This window comes from Perissodus microlepis, chromosome 11 (assembly GCF_051167445.1).
Source record: "Perissodus microlepis isolate ML-2025 ecotype Zambia chromosome 11, ASM5116744v1, whole genome shotgun sequence".
NCBI classification, from domain to species: domain Eukaryota; kingdom Metazoa; phylum Chordata; class Actinopteri; order Cichliformes; family Cichlidae; genus Perissodus; species Perissodus microlepis.
The window spans coordinates 248,711-266,774 of NC_140471.1; the positions used below are offsets into that span (position 1 = coordinate 248,711).

General features: G+C 41.4%; 2 protein-coding genes across 2 annotated transcripts in view; one reads left to right on the forward strand and one right to left on the reverse strand.

Annotated features, from left to right (window-relative positions):
- Nucleotides 1–9,854, reverse strand: part of LOC146376996 (protein NLRC3-like) — a 52,005-nt gene extending 42,151 nt beyond the window's left edge. Inside the window, exons 1-7 of the mRNA XM_084944987.1 lie at nt 9,746–9,854; nt 7,582–7,713; nt 7,414–7,497; nt 7,192–7,299; nt 4,153–4,231; nt 3,804–3,990; nt 1,853–3,647 (exon numbers count right to left, since the gene is read on the reverse strand). Of these exons, the coding sequence (XP_084801113.1) occupies nt 1,853–3,647; nt 3,804–3,990; nt 4,153–4,231; nt 7,192–7,299; nt 7,414–7,497; nt 7,582–7,670 (2,342 nt within the window). The 5' untranslated portion in view covers nt 7,671–7,713; nt 9,746–9,854. The remainder of the gene's footprint in view (nt 1–1,852; nt 3,648–3,803; nt 3,991–4,152; nt 4,232–7,191; nt 7,300–7,413; nt 7,498–7,581; nt 7,714–9,745) is intronic.
- Nucleotides 1–18,064, forward strand: part of LOC146376991 (protein NLRC3-like) — a 414,853-nt gene that overhangs the window by 225,200 nt on the left and 171,589 nt on the right. The window lies entirely within an intron of this gene.

An 18,064-nucleotide genomic window follows, 5' to 3' on the forward strand; every position in this document is an offset into this window, starting at 1 on the left:
ATGCAGCTCTGAACACCACATCCAGCACACCTTGGACTTTGTTGAGAAGGTGAGAGATGTCATTATGGAGGTAGATAAAACAATGGTCTCGTACAATGTTACATCTGTCTTCACTTGCATCCCAGTCACAAGAGCATTGGAGGTAGTTTGTAAGAGATTACAGGATTTTTTTTTTTTTTATTAATCCTTTATTTATCCAGGTAAAAAAAAAATCTCATTGAGATTAAAAATCTCATTTCCAAGGATGACCACAACCTGAGCAACAGGACCACTCTCAGCACTGACCAAGTTTGTTTGCTTTTGGAACTTTGTCTTCATTCCACCTACTCCACATACAAGGGTCAGTAATACAGGCAGAAACATGGGTGTGCCATGGGTTCCCCAGTTTCACCCATCGTGGCCAATTTGTACATTGAAGAAGTGGAAAAGAGGGCTTTGTTATCTTACCCTGGAACACCACCAAGTCATTGGTTCAGGTATGTGGATGACACCTGGGTGAAAATCAAATCTCAGGACATACCACAATTCACGGATCACATTAACTCGGTGGACCGACACATCAAATTCACCAGGGAGGATATGAAAAGTGGCAGGTTAGCCTTCTTAGACTGTGAGATTTCCATCAGTAATGGGGGACATCTAAAAGCTAATGTGTACCGTAAACCTACGCATATGGATCAGTATTTAAGGTTTGACTCTCATTATCCACTGGAGCATAAATTGGGTGTCATCAGGACGCTACAACACAGAGCGAACACCATCCCCACAGACACAGCGGCCAGGGGAGCAGAAGAACAGCACATCAAGAAGGCCCTGAGTAAATGTGGTTATCCCAGCTGGACATTTGTGAATGCTGGGAAGACGCCAAAAGAAGGCTCCAGCAGATCCAGGAGAGAAGGACAACCGCTGCCAAAGTGTAAACCCTTAATTATCCTGTATGTGTCAGGAGTATCGGAGCAGTTGAGATGCATTTTTCCCAAGCATCACATCTCTGTGGCTTTTAAACCCCAAAAAACGCTGAGCCAAAAATTGGTCCACCTGAAGGATTGGGTCCCGAGACACAGAGTAATATAGCATACACTATTAAGTGCCAAGAGGATTAAAATGACATCGGGGAAATCAAGCAACCTCTGGCGAAGCGGATTGCACAACACAGAAGAGCTACCTCGTCAGGCCAGGACTCCACTGTATATTTACAGCTACAGGCCAGTGGACACTCTTTCAAGGATGAGGATGTACACATCCTGGGCAGGAAGGAACGCTGGTTTGAGCGCGGAATCAAAGAGGCCATTTACGTAAAAAGGGAAAGACCATCTCTGAATCGAGGAGGGAGCTTAAGGGTACATCTGTCACCATCTTACAATGATGTGATTGCAGCCATTCCCCAACTCTCTATGAATGGTACCCATGGCCAGTGGGTTTTGATCAGTGGTTGTTGATCAATGGTCATGATAATTTGCATTGTAATGACCAAGGAACTAATGACCCACTCACATAAATATCTCCTGTTTCATTTTCTACTTAAAAAATATGTATATAAAGGAAATATCACTTTGGTAAGGGCTTGGACATTAAAGGAGTACTATAAATGGACAACTATAACAGGTTGAACCGTAGAAAGACTGTTCCCCACACTGTAAAGCTCAATCAGTCTCTGCACCTGGGATGGAGGGAGGGATACCATGTTAGTAGTTCTGTTGTGCAGATTTGGTGTGCTGGGTTGCAAAGTTGCTGAACTCTCTAAATATTAAATGATTGTGTGAAAAGGTAATTTATATTAGGGTCAACAGGATTCAACTGTAATTTATAAATTCACGAGTACACGTTTACACGTGATCACATATTTACTTACAGAGCTTTGTTGGAGGCTTTGACCACTGGCAGCAGCCTCAAAAGAGCCTCCTCTGAAGCTGAGTATTTCTGCAGGTCAAACACATCCAGATCTTTTTCTGATGACAGTAAGATGAAGACCAGAGCTGACCACTGAGAAGGAGACAATTTATCTGTGGAGAGATTTCCTGATCTCAGGGACTGTTGGATCTCCTTCACTAGAGAACGATCATTCAGTTCATTCAGACAGTGGAACAGATTGATGCTTTTCTCTGCAGACAGATTCTCACTGAGGTTTTCTTTAATGTACTGGACTGTTTCCTGATTGGTCTGTGAGCTACTTCCTCTCTGTGTCAGCAGGTCTCGTAGGAGAGTCTGATTGGTCTGCAGTGAAAGACCCAGGAGGAAGCGGAGGAACAAGTCCAGGTGTCCATTTGGACTCTGTAAGGCCTTGTTCACAGCACTCTGGTAGAAGTATGTCTCTGTAGATTCTCTTGTTTCAGACTTCTGGGAGGTTGTTTGTTCTTCCAGCAGATTGACTCCAGAGGTGATGAAGGTCAGATGGACATGAAGAGACGCCAGAAACTCCTGAACACTCAGATGGATGAAGCAGAACACCTTGTCCTGGTACAGTCCTCTCTCCTCTTTAAAGACCTGTGTGAACACTCCTGAGTACACTGAGGCTGCTCTGATATCGATGCCACACTCTGTCAGGTCTGATTCATAGAAGATCAGGTTTCCTTTCTGCAGCTGATCAAAAGCCAGTTTTCCCAGAGACTCAATCATCTTCCTGCTCTCTGGACTCCAGTGTGGATCTGCCTCAGCTCCTCCATCATACTTGACCTTCTTCACTTTGGCCTGAACCACTAGGAAGTGGATGTACATCTCAGTCAGGGTCTTGGGCAGCTCTCCTCCCTCTCTGGTTTTCAGCACATCCTCCAGAACTGTAGCAGTGATCCAGCAGAACACTGGGATGTGGCACATGATGTGGAGGCTTCGTGATGTCTTGATGTGGGAGATGATTCTACTGGCCTGCTTCTTATCCCGGATTCTCTTCCTGAAGTACTCCTCCTTCTGTGGGTCGGTGAACCCTCTGACCTCTGTCACCATGCTAACACAGTCAGAAGGGATCTGATTGGCTGCTGCAGGTCGTGTGGTTATCCACAGGTGAGCAGAAGGAAGCAGTTTCCCCCTGATGAGGTTTGTGAGCAGCACATCCACTGAGGTGGACTTTCTAGGGTCAGTCAGAAATGTAGTTTTGTGGAAGTCCAGAGGAAGTCGACACTCATCCAGACCATCAAAGACGAACACCACCTGGAAGTCTTCAAAGATGCAGATTCCTGCTTCTTTGGTTTCAGTAAAGAAGTGATGAACAAGTCCCACCAAGCTGAACTTTTCCTCTTTCAGCACATTCAGCTCTCTGAAAGTGAATGGAAATATGAACTGGATGTGCTGGTTGGCTTTGTCTTCAGCCCAGTCCAGGGTGTATTTCTGTGTTAAGACTGTTTTCCCAATGCCAGCCACTCCCTTTGTCAGCACTGTTCTGATTGGTTCATCTCTTTCAGGTGAGGCTTTAAAGATGTCTTCTTGTCTGATGGTTGTTTCTGGTCTGTGTGGTTTCCTGGATGCTGTTTCAATCTGTCTGACCTCATGTTCATCATTGACCTCTGCAGTCCCTCCCTCTGTGATGTAGAGCCCTGTGTAGATCTGATTCAGAAGGGTTGGGTTTCCGGCTTTAGCGATGCCCTCAAAAACACATTGGAACTTCTTCTTCAGACTAGATTTAAGGTCACGACGACAAACTTCAGCTTGAAGTTCTGAATGAGAAGAAATATGTAGAACATAATTTGAAAGTGTAAATAAAGACTTAATTCCAAAAAGAATGAATCTTTAAACCATGTTGCTCCATCTCTTAAGACATTAGTAAATGTTCATTTATCCAAAAGTTTAAATCTTTAAAGAAATCCTCATACTGCTCTGCAGACGGTCAGCCAGCTCCTCTTGTTTCATTCTCCTCAGAAAGTTCAGTGTGATCTTCACAAATGCCTCTTTGCTGCTGCTCTTCTGAAACTCCAAGCACTGGGGCTTATTTGGACTCAGAACCTTCTGGATCTTCTTCAGCTCCTTCTTCACAAAAGTGATGATGTTGTCCTCCAGCAGCTGGAACAGAATACTTTATGAATGAGCCAATCAGACTGAAATCATGGAGCCAAACATCAGATCAATGTTGGACACACTGACAATCCACTGGTCTACAAAGAGCAGCATGGAGATGACTGTGAAGAGAATAGATGTAAAAGTAGGTGTTGTACGTGTACAGACCATAAATATAGAGTCCAGCTGTGTTTGATGCTGCTGGGCAGACTGATAACTGGGAATCCCTGAGCTCTCCTGGTCCACTCTGTGGAAGAATCATGAAGAATTAGTTCAAGCCAGTAAGTGATATTTTGACATAGACAGTGTGTAAAAATACCCACAGGAGACCCGGGTGCACCTTAATGCTTTGCAGCATCATTTGATTGCTGGTTGCTGTTCAGACACCGTTGGCTGCAGCTCTCTCTCATTGCCGGCCACATCCACTAACAAGAACAATAATACTGCAGGACCATATATTTGAGTTGGCGGGGCATGATTGTGGATGCCATGCAGGTGCATCCGCCTTCCCTGCATGGCACTGCAAGCCACATCCGCCACATACCTCCATCACCCGACTGAGGCCAGGGAGCCATCTAGCCAACCCTACTCCCCTCCCCCCAAAGAGAATCGGCCCGGACAGTTAGCGTTCTCAGCCCCAGGTCCAGCGACAGAGCGATGACAGCTCGGGTGGCAGGGCACTTCTCAGAGACAGCTTGGCAGGTTTCTCCCGCACTCTCCGTGCACTGATCTCTGGCTAGGGCTGAGCAAGTGGGTCAGCTGTTGGTGGGCCCAGCGGTTGCCCCGTGGCCCGCCTCTGGGGAGCAGGAACAAGCGCAGGCCCCAGCTGGGCACAAGCCGCTCCCAACCAACGAGTGGGGATGGGTGCGGTGGCAAGCTGCATCTTGGCTGGTTGCAACCTGGGGGCTGGCACGGGCGCTGGAACAATCGGGACTTCGGCCATTCCCATGCATTAGACGGATGCCGCTGGGGATGGCAGTGATGTTGGCCAGGACCAGATCTGAGCCGCCAGACTTGTGATCTTCTGCATCTGGCACTCAACCAGGTCCTTGGGTTCAGCCTGCCCGTGTTGTAACTCTGCCGTATGCTCCCGCTGTGTGGCCACCAACTCGGCCACCATTTGGTCCAGGTCCTTCCCCGGCTGGCCCAGTCGCAGGTCTGTGTGTCCCCATCGTGGGTTTCGGCCGCACTGTAACAAAGCCACAGCAGATCCGGGTGCACTTCATGCTTGCAGCAACACTTATTTGCTGGTTGCTGTACACACACCGTCTGCTGCAGCTATCTCTTCCTGCCAGCCACACACACTGACAACAACAATACTGCAGGACCAAGTAACATATTTAAGTTATCAGGATGTCCTAAAACCTCCCTGAAAAGCCTTCAGCTGATCCAAAATGATACAACAAGAGTACTGACAGAGACTAGTAAGAGAGAGCAGATTTCTCCTGTTTTGGCTTCCCTTCATTGGCTTTCTGTTAAATCCAGAATTGAATTCAAAATCCTGCTCCTCACATACAAGGTCTTAAATAATCATGCCCCATCTTATCTTAATGACCTTGCAGTACCATATCACCCTATTAGAGCACTTCGCTCTCCCACTGCAGGCTTACTTGTTGTCCCTAGAGTATTTAAAAGTAGAATGGGAGGCAGAGCCTTCAGTTTTCAGGCCCCTCTTCTGTGGAACCAGCTTCCAGTTTGGATTCGGGAGACAGATACCATCTCTACTTTTAAGATTAGGCTTAAAACTTTCCTTTTTGCTAAAGCATATAGTTAGGGTTGGACCAGGTTACCCTGAATCCTCCCTTAGTTATGCTGCAATAGGCATAGGCTGCTGAGGATTCCCGTGATGCATTGAGTTTTTCCTTTTCAGTCACCTTTCTCACTCACTATGTGTTAATAGATCTCTCTGCACTGAATCATATTTGTTATTAATCTCTGTCTCTTTTCCACAGCATGTCTTTATCCTGTCTTCCTTCTCTCTCAACCAGTCACAGCACATGGCCCCGCCCCTCCCTAATCCTGTTTCTTTCAGAGGTTTCTTCCTTTTAAAGGGAGTTTTTCCTTCTCACTGTCGCTAAAGGGCTTGCTGATAGGGGGTCATAAGATTGTTGGGGTTTGCTCTCTATGCATTATTGCAGTCTACCTTACAATACAAAGTGCCTTGAGGTGAATGATATTGTGATTTGGTGCCGTATAAATAAAACTGAATTGAACTGATTTGTGCAGCAAATTTGTAGGGCCAAGTGAATGCAAGTTAACCTGTATGGATATATAATGTCAAGTTCTCCAAGGTTAGGGTTAGTTGGTATAGCACCAACTGTTTGCCAAAAAAAATCATTCATCCAGCAAATGCAGCTGTGAGTGACACACCGACACCGAGTGGTACACACTCCACGAGGCATCTACCATCACTATGCAGGACTCATTCAGAGGAGCATGTATCTGCTCCTTGTCAGCAGTACAGAGATTGCGTCGTACAAAACCAATCAGAGCCAAGCTTATATTTCCTGCTTTTTAACTAAATGGGACCAGTTTGCTATATTGTTGCCGGGCTTTATATAATAAAAGTAACTCATTTGTTTTTCATCTCTTCCAGTTCCAGCTCCTCTTCAGTCTTCATAACCCATGTGAATAAACTACAAGCTAAACTAAGCTTTGAAACTAAGGTTTTGAATCCCTAAAGACAAAATCAGAATCATATTACTTTAATAATCCCTAAAATGACTAAATTATAACATTACAATCAGCAGCTGGTTCAACAGAGACTGAGCTCTGGATAAAGACCGTGAAGATTACACTATGAAAAAATTGGTCATCTAACTGTTAAAAGTAAAAGTATGCAACGTTCATTTGTTCACTCGTTGTACATTAAGTTTCTTGAAGATGTTTCATCTTTCATCTGAGAATCTTCTTTAGCTGAAGAAACTTTTCAGAAAAGGGTTAGAAAACTGATCTCCAAAAGGCACAAAGTCAGAGATGAAACTTTTCTTCATTTTAGTGGAGAGTGATTTTATTATGTAGAAGTTGAAAAAATAACCAATGTTCGAGTCATTTTTGATGCTCTGAGTTTTATCAGTAAAAGTGAAATATGTGCAGCAAAATTAGTGTTTTTAAGAGATAGTTTAAACGGGATTGATGAAATGATGTGTTTGCAATTTAACAACATCAAGCAGTTAAATCAAAGAGTTCATGTTACTAACAGCTTACCTCTCTGCAGCAGAAAGATGCTGGACTTTAAAACTCATGGGTGCATCTTTAGACCAGTCACTCTTTAATGACACACAGCTGGGTTCAGGTTTGGGTCTCTGATGAATCCTAAAAATAAGCGAATATGAAACGTGTCATGTACAATATGCCTCGCAGTATATAAAAAGCTAATATAAGTTTACACATTTTAATATTGACATGAAGTTGCTTTGTTGTCAGTACTTTTTTTTGCCTAAATTACTAAAGAAATCCTTGACTCGTTTGTTCTTCGAGGACACAGAGCTGGGTGGAGGTCCAGGCTGGTTCCTGTGAATAATGATGGAGCAGTGATGTGAGTGCTGAGCTGTGACATGGAGAAGAGTCATGGACAGTTAGAGATGGTCATCTCACCTCTGAGCTTTGGTCTGGCTCTCATGTTCCCCACACAGAGTGGTTTTAGAGGGAGGGACTCCCTCCTCTCTGTCCTCACACTGATCCATGCTGCTGAATTCACATCAGCTCACACACACTTTCTACCTTCACCTGCAGAGGAAACACAAATCATTCATGTGCACATCAACTGAAATCCTCCTTTCCATCATGTGTGCTGTCCAAATATCAGCTGTTTCTTTCCTGCTTCATCTCAGTGTCAGCTGAGAGAATGACAAACCCACTATGTGTCAACATTTGATGGATGATGACTCAGAAATGTGAAATGATATTGACCTAAATCTGTCCTAATGACAATGATGGGCTTCGATGAGTTTTGACTGTCTGAGGTGTTACTAGGATGTAGAAACACTGGGGCTCAGCCCAGCCCTGCAATCTTTGCTATTTTTACTTGATAACAGCAGTTATTGAGTGTATTTGACAGTAAAGTGAATGTAAATGTGAGACACTGTGTGCTCACAGCTAAAGGCTGCAGTCAGCTGTGTTAGAGCGTCTTTCACACAATGATCCTTTTAACACCCAGAGCTCCATGTTGATGAAGCAGTCATGTGTGAGCTTGTGTGCTGACATCTTGACAGTGTGACTTTAGCTTTTGCAGGCTCCCTGTTTCATATTACACTTCCTCCTCAAGTTGGCCTCATTTCACAGCTGCAACTACATTTATGAGGAGAGACAACAATCTGTTTACATGTCATGTAGGGATGGGCATCGAAAACCGGTTCTTGTTGAGAACCGGTTCCCACTGTTTCAATTCCTTGGAATTGTTTGCCATTTTTGCAAACGATTCCCTTATCGATTCCAGTCGCCCCGAATGACATCACCACGTTGCGGAGCGTCCTTTACCTGGCAGGAAACACGGCGCCTAAGCGGCTCAAACGCTCAAAAGTTTGGTTATAACTTTACAAGAACGGATGACAACAGGGCAACTTGCAATACTTGAAAAGTAGATATTTCATTTAAGGGAGGAAACACTACGAATATGCAAAAGCATTTGCTCACAAAACACGTGATGACCTTAAATGAATGTCGTGTTTTTAATTCCGCTCCGGACTCGTGAATCTCAACCCAGCAGCAGCGGTAACGTTTGCACGTCCTCTCCCGTTAATGCGGCAGGTAAATAATCAACTAACAGTGCATATTATGTTAGCGCGATCTGCCTTATTACAAAACCTGCCATTACTGTGCATTTAGGTGACCATGATGAGACAGACAGAGTCTGGCTCAGATGCTGGCAGTTCTCACTGCAGTCTACCGGTAGCGTCTCCTTTCAGGCCAGGATAGACGAATGTCACCGAGCAGTGACTAAGTTTGTGGTCAAAGGCTTGAACCCATTTGCCACAGCAGATGATTTTCGGTAAGTGAATGTGTTTAATTGTAGGCAGGGACATTACTGGATATTCTTGTGTAATTGCTACAGAATAATATATGTTATACTTTGTAATTGCTACAGACAAATATCTATTTTATTATTTTACATTTACAATTTTTTTTCCTGGGGACCCTGTGACACCCCATCGAAGAGCCATAGGCTGTGGATCTCTTAAGATCTCACTGTTGGGTTTGTAAGGCCATGTTACTCCTAAATTTCTATCTTGTTCAAAGAGAAGATATAAAACAAAGTTCTAAGCTAATCGACCTTAGTGTTCTCCTTTTTTAAAAAGAATCGATAAGAAAATCGATAAAGAATCGAATCGTTAAACAGAATCGAAAATGGAATCGGAATCGTGAAAATCTTACCAATACCCATCCCTAATGTCATGTCTGAGTTACAGCAGGAATAAATAATCATTTATAAAGTCTGCTGCTCTCTTTAACCATCTGACCATCAACTGACTCTGTGCTGCTGCTGCTCTGATTCACAGAGTGATCAAATATATTTTAACTTGTGTCTTTAAGAGCTCTTAGCACTAGCTTAGTGTTAGCATGCTGTCTGACTAGCTTAGCGTTAGCTTAGTGTTAGCATGGTAGTGGGCAGCTACATTGCCCAGGTATGTTGCTTAATCCTACCTGAGGGTAGCCGTTTGTGGGATTGACCACTCCACCTACCGAGCTATCCAACATGAGCTGAACAAACAGTAAAGTTTCTAAAGACAAACTGTTAAAGGAGGAAACAAAGCAAACTTACACTTTCTTCACACACACCAACAACAAGCTCAACTCAATTCCTGGACACTAAACACGGACACACAGGTGAGCTGCTTCCTGGAAGGAGGCGGGACTCCACCTGAAGAGTGTGAGAGGGCCGCAGCTTGTGTTCACTCCAGAAATATGCCGTCTGACTGCTCAGAATGAGTCAGAGTAAAGTTCACATGCTGACGTGTGAAGACATGAAACCTTGTTGTAGCTGCAGGTGTGCTGTGCTCTGCTGTATTTCCCATATTGTAAAAAAAAAAAATTTTTCCTGGACCAAATATATTTCAAATATATTGTAAATATATGTTGTATTTGTGATGCTCAAAAAATATGTTTCTGAAATTGAAAATGTATTTTTTTCAAACCAAAATACATTTCAAAAAATATTTTAGGGTGAAGAAAATACATTTCCAACCTTACAGCAGAATATATATCAAAGTATCCTTTATTTAAAATGTATTAAGTGAAATAATACTAATACTAATACTACTAATAATAAAAATAATAATACTACTACTACTAATAATAATAATAATAATAATAATAATAATAATAAAAGTAACAACCAGAGGCGGAGGCAGACATTTGATACACCCGGGGCTTAGCCCTAAAGGGTAGTATGCATGTGGGATGGGGGGGGTTGTTAGAAATGACTGAAAGATTAATAGGCTCTGTTTTGAGTTTTGTTCAAAAAAGAATGGCTTCATATGGGGAAAATATATATCACATATACAGGACACCTTAAACTAGTTTTTTAATTAAGCAGCAAGGCAGAGCAAAGTCGGGGCTGTATCGGGACACGCGGACTAAACCCCAATTCAACCAAACCCAGAACTGATCTGGAATTAAAACAGGACTACAACAGTTCAAAATCAGGACTACTGAGGATTGAACCAAGACAGAACCAGAATCAGAACTAGATGATAGTAGCACTAAAAATCATCATAGACCTGCACTGCACTTATTTTTTAATTCTACCAAAGTACACTATTTAGATTCAGAAAAGTTTATATAATTATTTAGCCTTGTTGTGCAAACAAGCCTGCATAACTTAATAAATATAAGAGAGAGTTCCACCCCACCTTGTGTCAAAATTTGATTGATGGCCCTAGCCTTGACCTTTTGACCCTACCGGAAGTACTCCGGAAGTGACTAATCGATTCAAGATGTGTGTAATATGATCCATAAGCGCAACTAATCACATCCGGTGTGAAAAAATTTATGTTTTCTCCCTTAGAGGGAGGGGGTCTGTGGAGGGAGGAGAATAAAAACAGAGAGGGCCGGCCATACTTTTCTATGCGCAGACAGGATGGAGCCTTTCACTCTGCAGCCCTGCGTTCCTCTATACTTGGACGGGGAAGAGATCTGCTCTTCCGAGGCCGTAAGCATCGGAGGCAGCAGCGGTGACTGGTCCTCATCGGTGATCAGGGACACCCCCGTCACTGTCTACAGTAACAGATGCGATGCTGCTGATGCTCCACGGAGAGAAGAGAAAAATAAGAGCGTCTTCATGTTCCGCAGCCAGATACCGGCTCCGAGGAGCTTGCGCGGAGAATGGCCCCTACCTTTTGAGGGGTGTGGAAAGTGAAAATAAAAACCTTTAAGATTATCTGACTAGTAACGGATTGCATTTATATAGCACTAGGTGGAGGCAAGCTACATCCTTGTATGTGTAAAAAAAATAAAAAAATAATATCCCTTAGTGAAAAGAGCACCGCGCACATATTCAGAACTCGGTCTTACTTAAACAATTAAAACACCCTCGGATGCATTATTGTGTGGGAAAGACTTTTCCAACAGATTTTTTTATTAGCAGAAAATAGACAGAATCCCTAAAAGAAAATGATCTTGTTTTACACACACACATCGCGGGTCAAGAAGGAGTCAACAAACCGCTCTAGTCATTATCAGTATTTCTTAATGCTTATAACCTACAGTGCGCCCACCTCGTATGTGTAAAGTAAGCCTTAGTGGAAAAAAAGCGTTGCGCGCGTATTTGGAAATCGGCCCTAATTAATTTTATTAAAACACCCCGATGAGGTATTTTGGTTTTGTGCAGCCACTCCTTCTCAGACCAAAGTAAAGAGTTTTTCTTCATTTTTTGAGTTACTTTTACAACAGGTTTTCTCATTTTCAGAAAACTCTGGATAGACAGAAAAACAGAAACCCTCAAAGAAAACGGCCTTATTTTACACACACCAAGGAGTCAACAACCCCTCTAATCGATATTAGTATTTCTTAATGCTTGTAACCTAGCAAATAATTTCATACAGGCCTCAAGTCCTTGTACGTGTAAAATAACCCAGAGTTAAACACAACAAAAAAACAAAAACTCTTTAGTTAAAAAAGCACCGCGCACATATTCAGAACTCTATCCCAAATATTTTTATTAAAACACCCTGACCAGGTATTTTGGTTTTGTGCAGCCACTCCTTATCAGACCAAAAGTAAAGGGTTTTTCTTCATTTTTTGAGCTACTTTTACAATGGGTTTTCTCATTAACAGAAAATGGACAGAAACCCTAAAAGAAAACGGCCTTGTTTTACGCACATCAACAAGGAGTCAGACGACCGTCGATTCATCCCGGTAAATTACCTCCGAGAGATTGGGATGCTTCCTCCGTCTCGTACCATAAGCGTATGAGAAAAAAAAACCCCAGAGAATTTATTAATTTTGGAAGAGTTAGAGAGAGAGAGAGCGAATCGATCAAACTTTTCTACAAAACGTTATACCACTCTGGGCCAGGGGGGCGATATAGCACGGACCGGCTGGATGACAACGCCGGATGGAAGCATAACCGGAAGCGTGGCAGGGACTTTCCCTTTGACCTTCATCCTGCTCCATGATCAGCCGTTAAATCTTTCCTCAAAATTCCTGTAATGTAACAACAAAGTTAGTTTTTTAAGATCAGACAGGTCCCAAAACATTCCTTACTCACAGTCACTGAATTAGCATCTGTGGCACAAATAAGCTTCAAGGACCTACTTTTTTTTTTAGAACCAACCTTTGACACTTGGATGTTGGCTTAATTTTTACCCAAAGAGAAATTTGACCCTAATAAAAAAAAAAACACAATACTATGGTGAATACTTACATCAACTTTGATGGGGGTTTTTTCACAGCTATTTATTTAGAAAAAAGTAAACACGTTACAAGGACACAATGTACATTGCAGAGTACATAAGATAAGATAAGATGACCTTTATTAGTCCCACAGGTGGGAAATTTGTTTTGTTACAGCAAAAGTGCAAAGTTATGTGGCAGAAATTAGAAAACACTGGAATGCAATAAAATAAAAATAAAATACTATATACAATAGAATAAAATAGAATAATATATACAATAGAATAAAATAAAATACAAATGCTATATACAACTGAGTAAGAAAATACAAAAGTACAACTTGTCAGAAAAAGAATTGCACATATAGCAGTCTTATTGCACGTGTGAGGGTTTGATCAGCTTATACAGTCTTTGTTGTGGAATCTGACAGCAGAGTCTGAATGGGAAGTAGGAATTCCTCCTCTCTATACTTACACTCCTCCCTAACAAATGTCAAGTCATCATCTCCATATTGTGTGTCCCACTTTTCGAGTTTCATTTAAGTGTGCCCAAGTGCACAACATGTAAAACAAAGTATTCGTTTTTTTAAGCCATTCACCGAGTCCCCGGTCTAACAAGATGCCATTCATTTAAGAGACTAATCATTTTTTTAACTTAAATTGTGCTAACTTCAACGCATTAACATTAAAAATAAAACATATTAGAACTCATTTTTGTTGGACACAAGAACAACTCGAGCATCTTTTTTTGCGGGAGCCGAAACTAGGGCTTACAAGTTTGCCGTGCCCCTGGGGACCAGTGCGAGGTTGTGCGGCGTGTAGGGTCCAGACACTCCCACAGCGCAGACTTTGCTATCCGCACAGAGCGTTTCTGGTGTGGCTTATGCAGAAGAGACAAAACAGCTCCCGGTAAGCATGTCTGTTGTTGCTGTTCTCCGACTTGTATCCCCAAGTAATGTCTGTGTTGTGTGTGTGTAAGGTCGGGGGGTCCCATTTCACTGCAGGGCAACCTTCATGTGGCGAATAAAGCTTTGATTGATTGATTGATTGATTGATTGATTGATTGATTGATTGTTGTAGCCTGCCCTTTATAAATATCTCTTTCATTATTCAAACAGTGTTTAAATTGTAACTCGTTTGTTATCCAAAAACATTTAATCTGTGTTACTGATTTAAAATATACATATATATATTTCAACTTTTTTAGCTCAAACAGACTCTTGAGCATATTCATATAGCAAATCCACATAACCAGTGTGCACCCTAATGCACATCTTTGAACTGTATGTTAATCAGTACATGAAGCGTACCGCTGAAAAGAGTCCATCATTTGTGAATTTACAGATTTTTTTTTTAACTGCAGTTTTCACAAACTGCGGATGATGAAATCCTCTGTATTGTAGAAACTGTCTTTAAACTATTGCTGTTCCTACTTACTGAGTTCCGTAGCTACTTCTTTACTATGTGAATAAACAATTTGAACAAAAAAGGATTTAAAGACACATTGAAGCAAAGGTAAAAAATTTGTAATGAAATTTATGTGACCGTTCTTCTGAAATCCGGCAGAGAGTGAAAATCCAAGAGCTGCTGCAATCCTCTGCATTAATGATCTTTCTCTTTCTCGCCTTCTGTGTGTGTGTGTGTGTGTGTGTGTGTGTGAGAGAGACACAGGGAGAGAGAGAGAGAGAGAAAGCCTTTTTATGGGAGCATCTCATTGTAAGATTCAAATTCAATATATTTAGACTGGTTGACTAAATTGGATCTTGTGTGTGTGTCTCTCTGTGCATGTGTGTTTCCATATGTGTCCATATTTGTGATTGTGTGGCTGTTAGTCCATTCAAATCCAAGTCCATTTAGATCAGACTTCATATGATTACAACCAATATGTATTAGAATAAAAGAAACAAATGTGCAAAGAACATGTCAGCAGTTGCTGTTAAAAAGTCTCATGGCAGTGGGGTTAAGGGACCTCCTGAACCTCTAGAGTCCTGCAGAGCAGTGAGATGAGCCTCTGCAGCTCCTACTGTCCTGTGAGAATGCTTAGGCGATCACCAACACCAGCTCCTTGGTGCTGGTGTTCAGAAGAAGACTGTTCTTATTACTGCAATCAGTTAAATAAATCTATCATAATACAGTACATTTTAACATAATGACCTTATGTTTATTTATGTCTTTTAACCATTATTTCAAATTCAAAGAATCCTGTTTGAAACATTTATTAAACTTATAGAATTAAATTTCTGCTAGTTGTTTTTTGTTGCAAAAAAATCTAGTATAATAATATTTAAATTTACATATATTTTTCACGTTTTCAATGCCAATTTTGTGTAATAGCAAAGTTTCCCACTACCCGTGAATGCCTCTTTTTTTTTACGTCTCTGGCTGACTCCTGAATCTCCGCCCACTCTCTGCTCGATCCCTGCCGGTAAGCGCTGCTGCTATGGAATCAGAACGATGCCACCTTGAAACGAAACCGAAAAAAATATTGAAACCGAAAAAAAATTTTGTAACTGAAATAAATGTACTGAAAAATCTTGTATTGAAACCGAAAAAAAAAATTGATAGTGAAAAACAATTAATTGAAACTGTAATTTTTTTGTTTTCGCTTACAATTTTTTTTTTTTTTCGGTTTCAATCCATTTTTTTTCGGTTTCAAACCATTTTTCAGTTTCAATCTATTTTTCGGTTTCAATCCATTTTTCGGTTTCAAACCATTTTTCAGTTTCAACCTGCTGGCACTGTTTTGGCGTCCGGGGGCGCGCTGGGGGGGCGGGGTTTCCGGCCCGCATGTATTTGCATACATTATAGAGGCCACTAGTGCTGACCAAGCTGCCATCTTTCTCTCTTCCCGTCTTTCAATGTCTGCTTTAATTTCAGCTTGAACCTCCAAACCGCAAGTAAGTAATCATTTTTTGTCATCTTTCCTTGCTGTCCCACTGGGCTGGACATTAGTTTAGTTTTTTTAGCTACATCTGGTGAAGTTGTGGTAAAATGCTGGTATTAGCCTATTCGTAGTAGCAAGCTAGCCTGAAGCTAATATTTACTAAATTTAGGGACACCCGTGTCTCTTCAGGAGTTGGAGGCCGGTGTTCTAGGAGTGGATCTCAGGATCTCCACAGGCAGTGTTGGGCAGTAACATAATACATGCACCGGCGTTACGTATTTAAAATACAAAATATGAGTAAATGTATCCGTTACAGTTACTGTTCAGTAGGTGATATTGAGAATACAGTTAGTTTGTTGAAATAAATGGATTACATGGCGGTATTTTCCTGTTTCATATGTTAGGCTATGGTCTCTCTATTTTTGGTAATTCCACGCCGGTGGAAACCCAAACAAAACATGCAATAAGAGCCTCTAAAAATTATTATACAAAAATTATTTAATATGAAGGCAATAGCAGAGTGTTACAGGCATCGCCCTAAACAATGTAGCCTCATGGGCAGTGTAGTCTGTGCTGCAGGGAGAATGGACTGCCATACCCGTTATGTGTCTGTGAGCGAGGGAGGGAGAAAAAGGAAAAGTACGAGCTGTCACGGAGCAGAAACGGGAGCTGGAAGCATGTAAATATAATAATAACCACTGCAGCCAAAAAGAGTGCCTGACGAGCCCAGCTGTAAGTAAGCTGTTAAGACTCGACTGTACACCGTGTTCGTGTTTTCCTCCGAAACAATAAGCAGCCTTTCAACGCCTCTCTCTGTCTCTGCTAGCAAACTTGACCCAGACAACAAAGTAAAGCTAGTTTTCCGCTACGAGCCCGACACGAACCCGACGTATTAGCCAGAGGTCCCTTTACTACGGTTCGGAGCCGTGGACCTGTTTTATATACGCGCGGAATAGTTTTCTACACGAGATCGCTGCTAAAGTGCAGCCTTACCTAATGTCCACCTACTGTTACTCATTTATATTAAGATTTTAACATCTAGTTGGTGTTGGTATGGCGAGTAGCCTTCAGTAATAGTAATAAATCACACAGCAATAGTACATTCATGTAGTTGTAAAGTATTCAGAATACATTACTTCTATAATCTTTGGTGGAATACATTTTAAAATTAACCTTCCCAACACTGTCAACAGGTTAGCACCTCATACCACAGTGCATCAAAGCAGTCTCATGAGCGCTGGGAAGGATGAGCCCAGAGCCCAAAACAGACAGTGCAGGAGATGACAAGGTTAGTAATTGTATGGTGAAAATTATACTTTGTTATCTTGATTGGCAAAAGAAAAGTAAATACAAAATCTACTTCTCACATTTAGGGCATTTCCAAGATTTTTTTTTTTTTCAAAACTTCTTCAATTTCTTTCATTACAGCTGTCCTGTGCCAGAAGTTCTGTTGACCCACAGTGAGAGGCATCATTTCAGAAACACCAGGAAGACTGAAACTCGTCGCCAGGATCAAGCAGGGCTCGTGATCTTCACCAGCAGCTCCCTCACAAGAAGGATAAACCCAGCATTTCATGAACACTGATGGAAACCTTTGCTTTGTGTAATGTTAGAAGTACTCAGATAATCCTCAGAGGGACTGGACTTTTACATAATATAATAGAATAGAATTCAACTTTGTTGTCATTGCACATGCACAGGTACAGGGCAATGAAATGCAGTTTGCATCCATCCAGAAGTGCTTTAGCCATGATATAGATATATTACAATATATATTAGCAATAATATAGATATGTAAGTATATTACAGAAATGGGTCTATTATGGTATGTTACAATGTACACGGTATGAAGTATGTTAGGAATATTCTATAACTATAAGTATGTACAGGCTGTAGTGAGTACAAACTATGTACAGGCTATGAACAGGATATAAATATGAAAAACTATACAGAAATCTGAGATATACAGTTACACAGAAATGTGAACTATGCAAGTTATAAACAGTTGTAGGATTAAAAATTATCATATGTACAGAATGATTATTTACACAGAACTATACAGTAGTGCAGTTAAGTAATAGCTATAGCTATAAGCTATAGTAATAGCTTTAAGTCCTGTAGAAAGTTAAATATATGTTGTGCTCACTGGTTACTCTGGTATGAATGACTCTGAATTACTTTATGATAAATAACACATTATTGTCAAAAAACAGTGAAAGAATTCCAGATCACAAGTTTTTAGTTCAAATACAAGTAACAACCTTTGACTTTAATCAGGTTTTATTTAATTGTGTCAGAGAAAACATGTGCTCTTCATGTAGCTGAGTACATTCAGTGTTTAAAACAGAAGTTGTGCAGGTCTGAG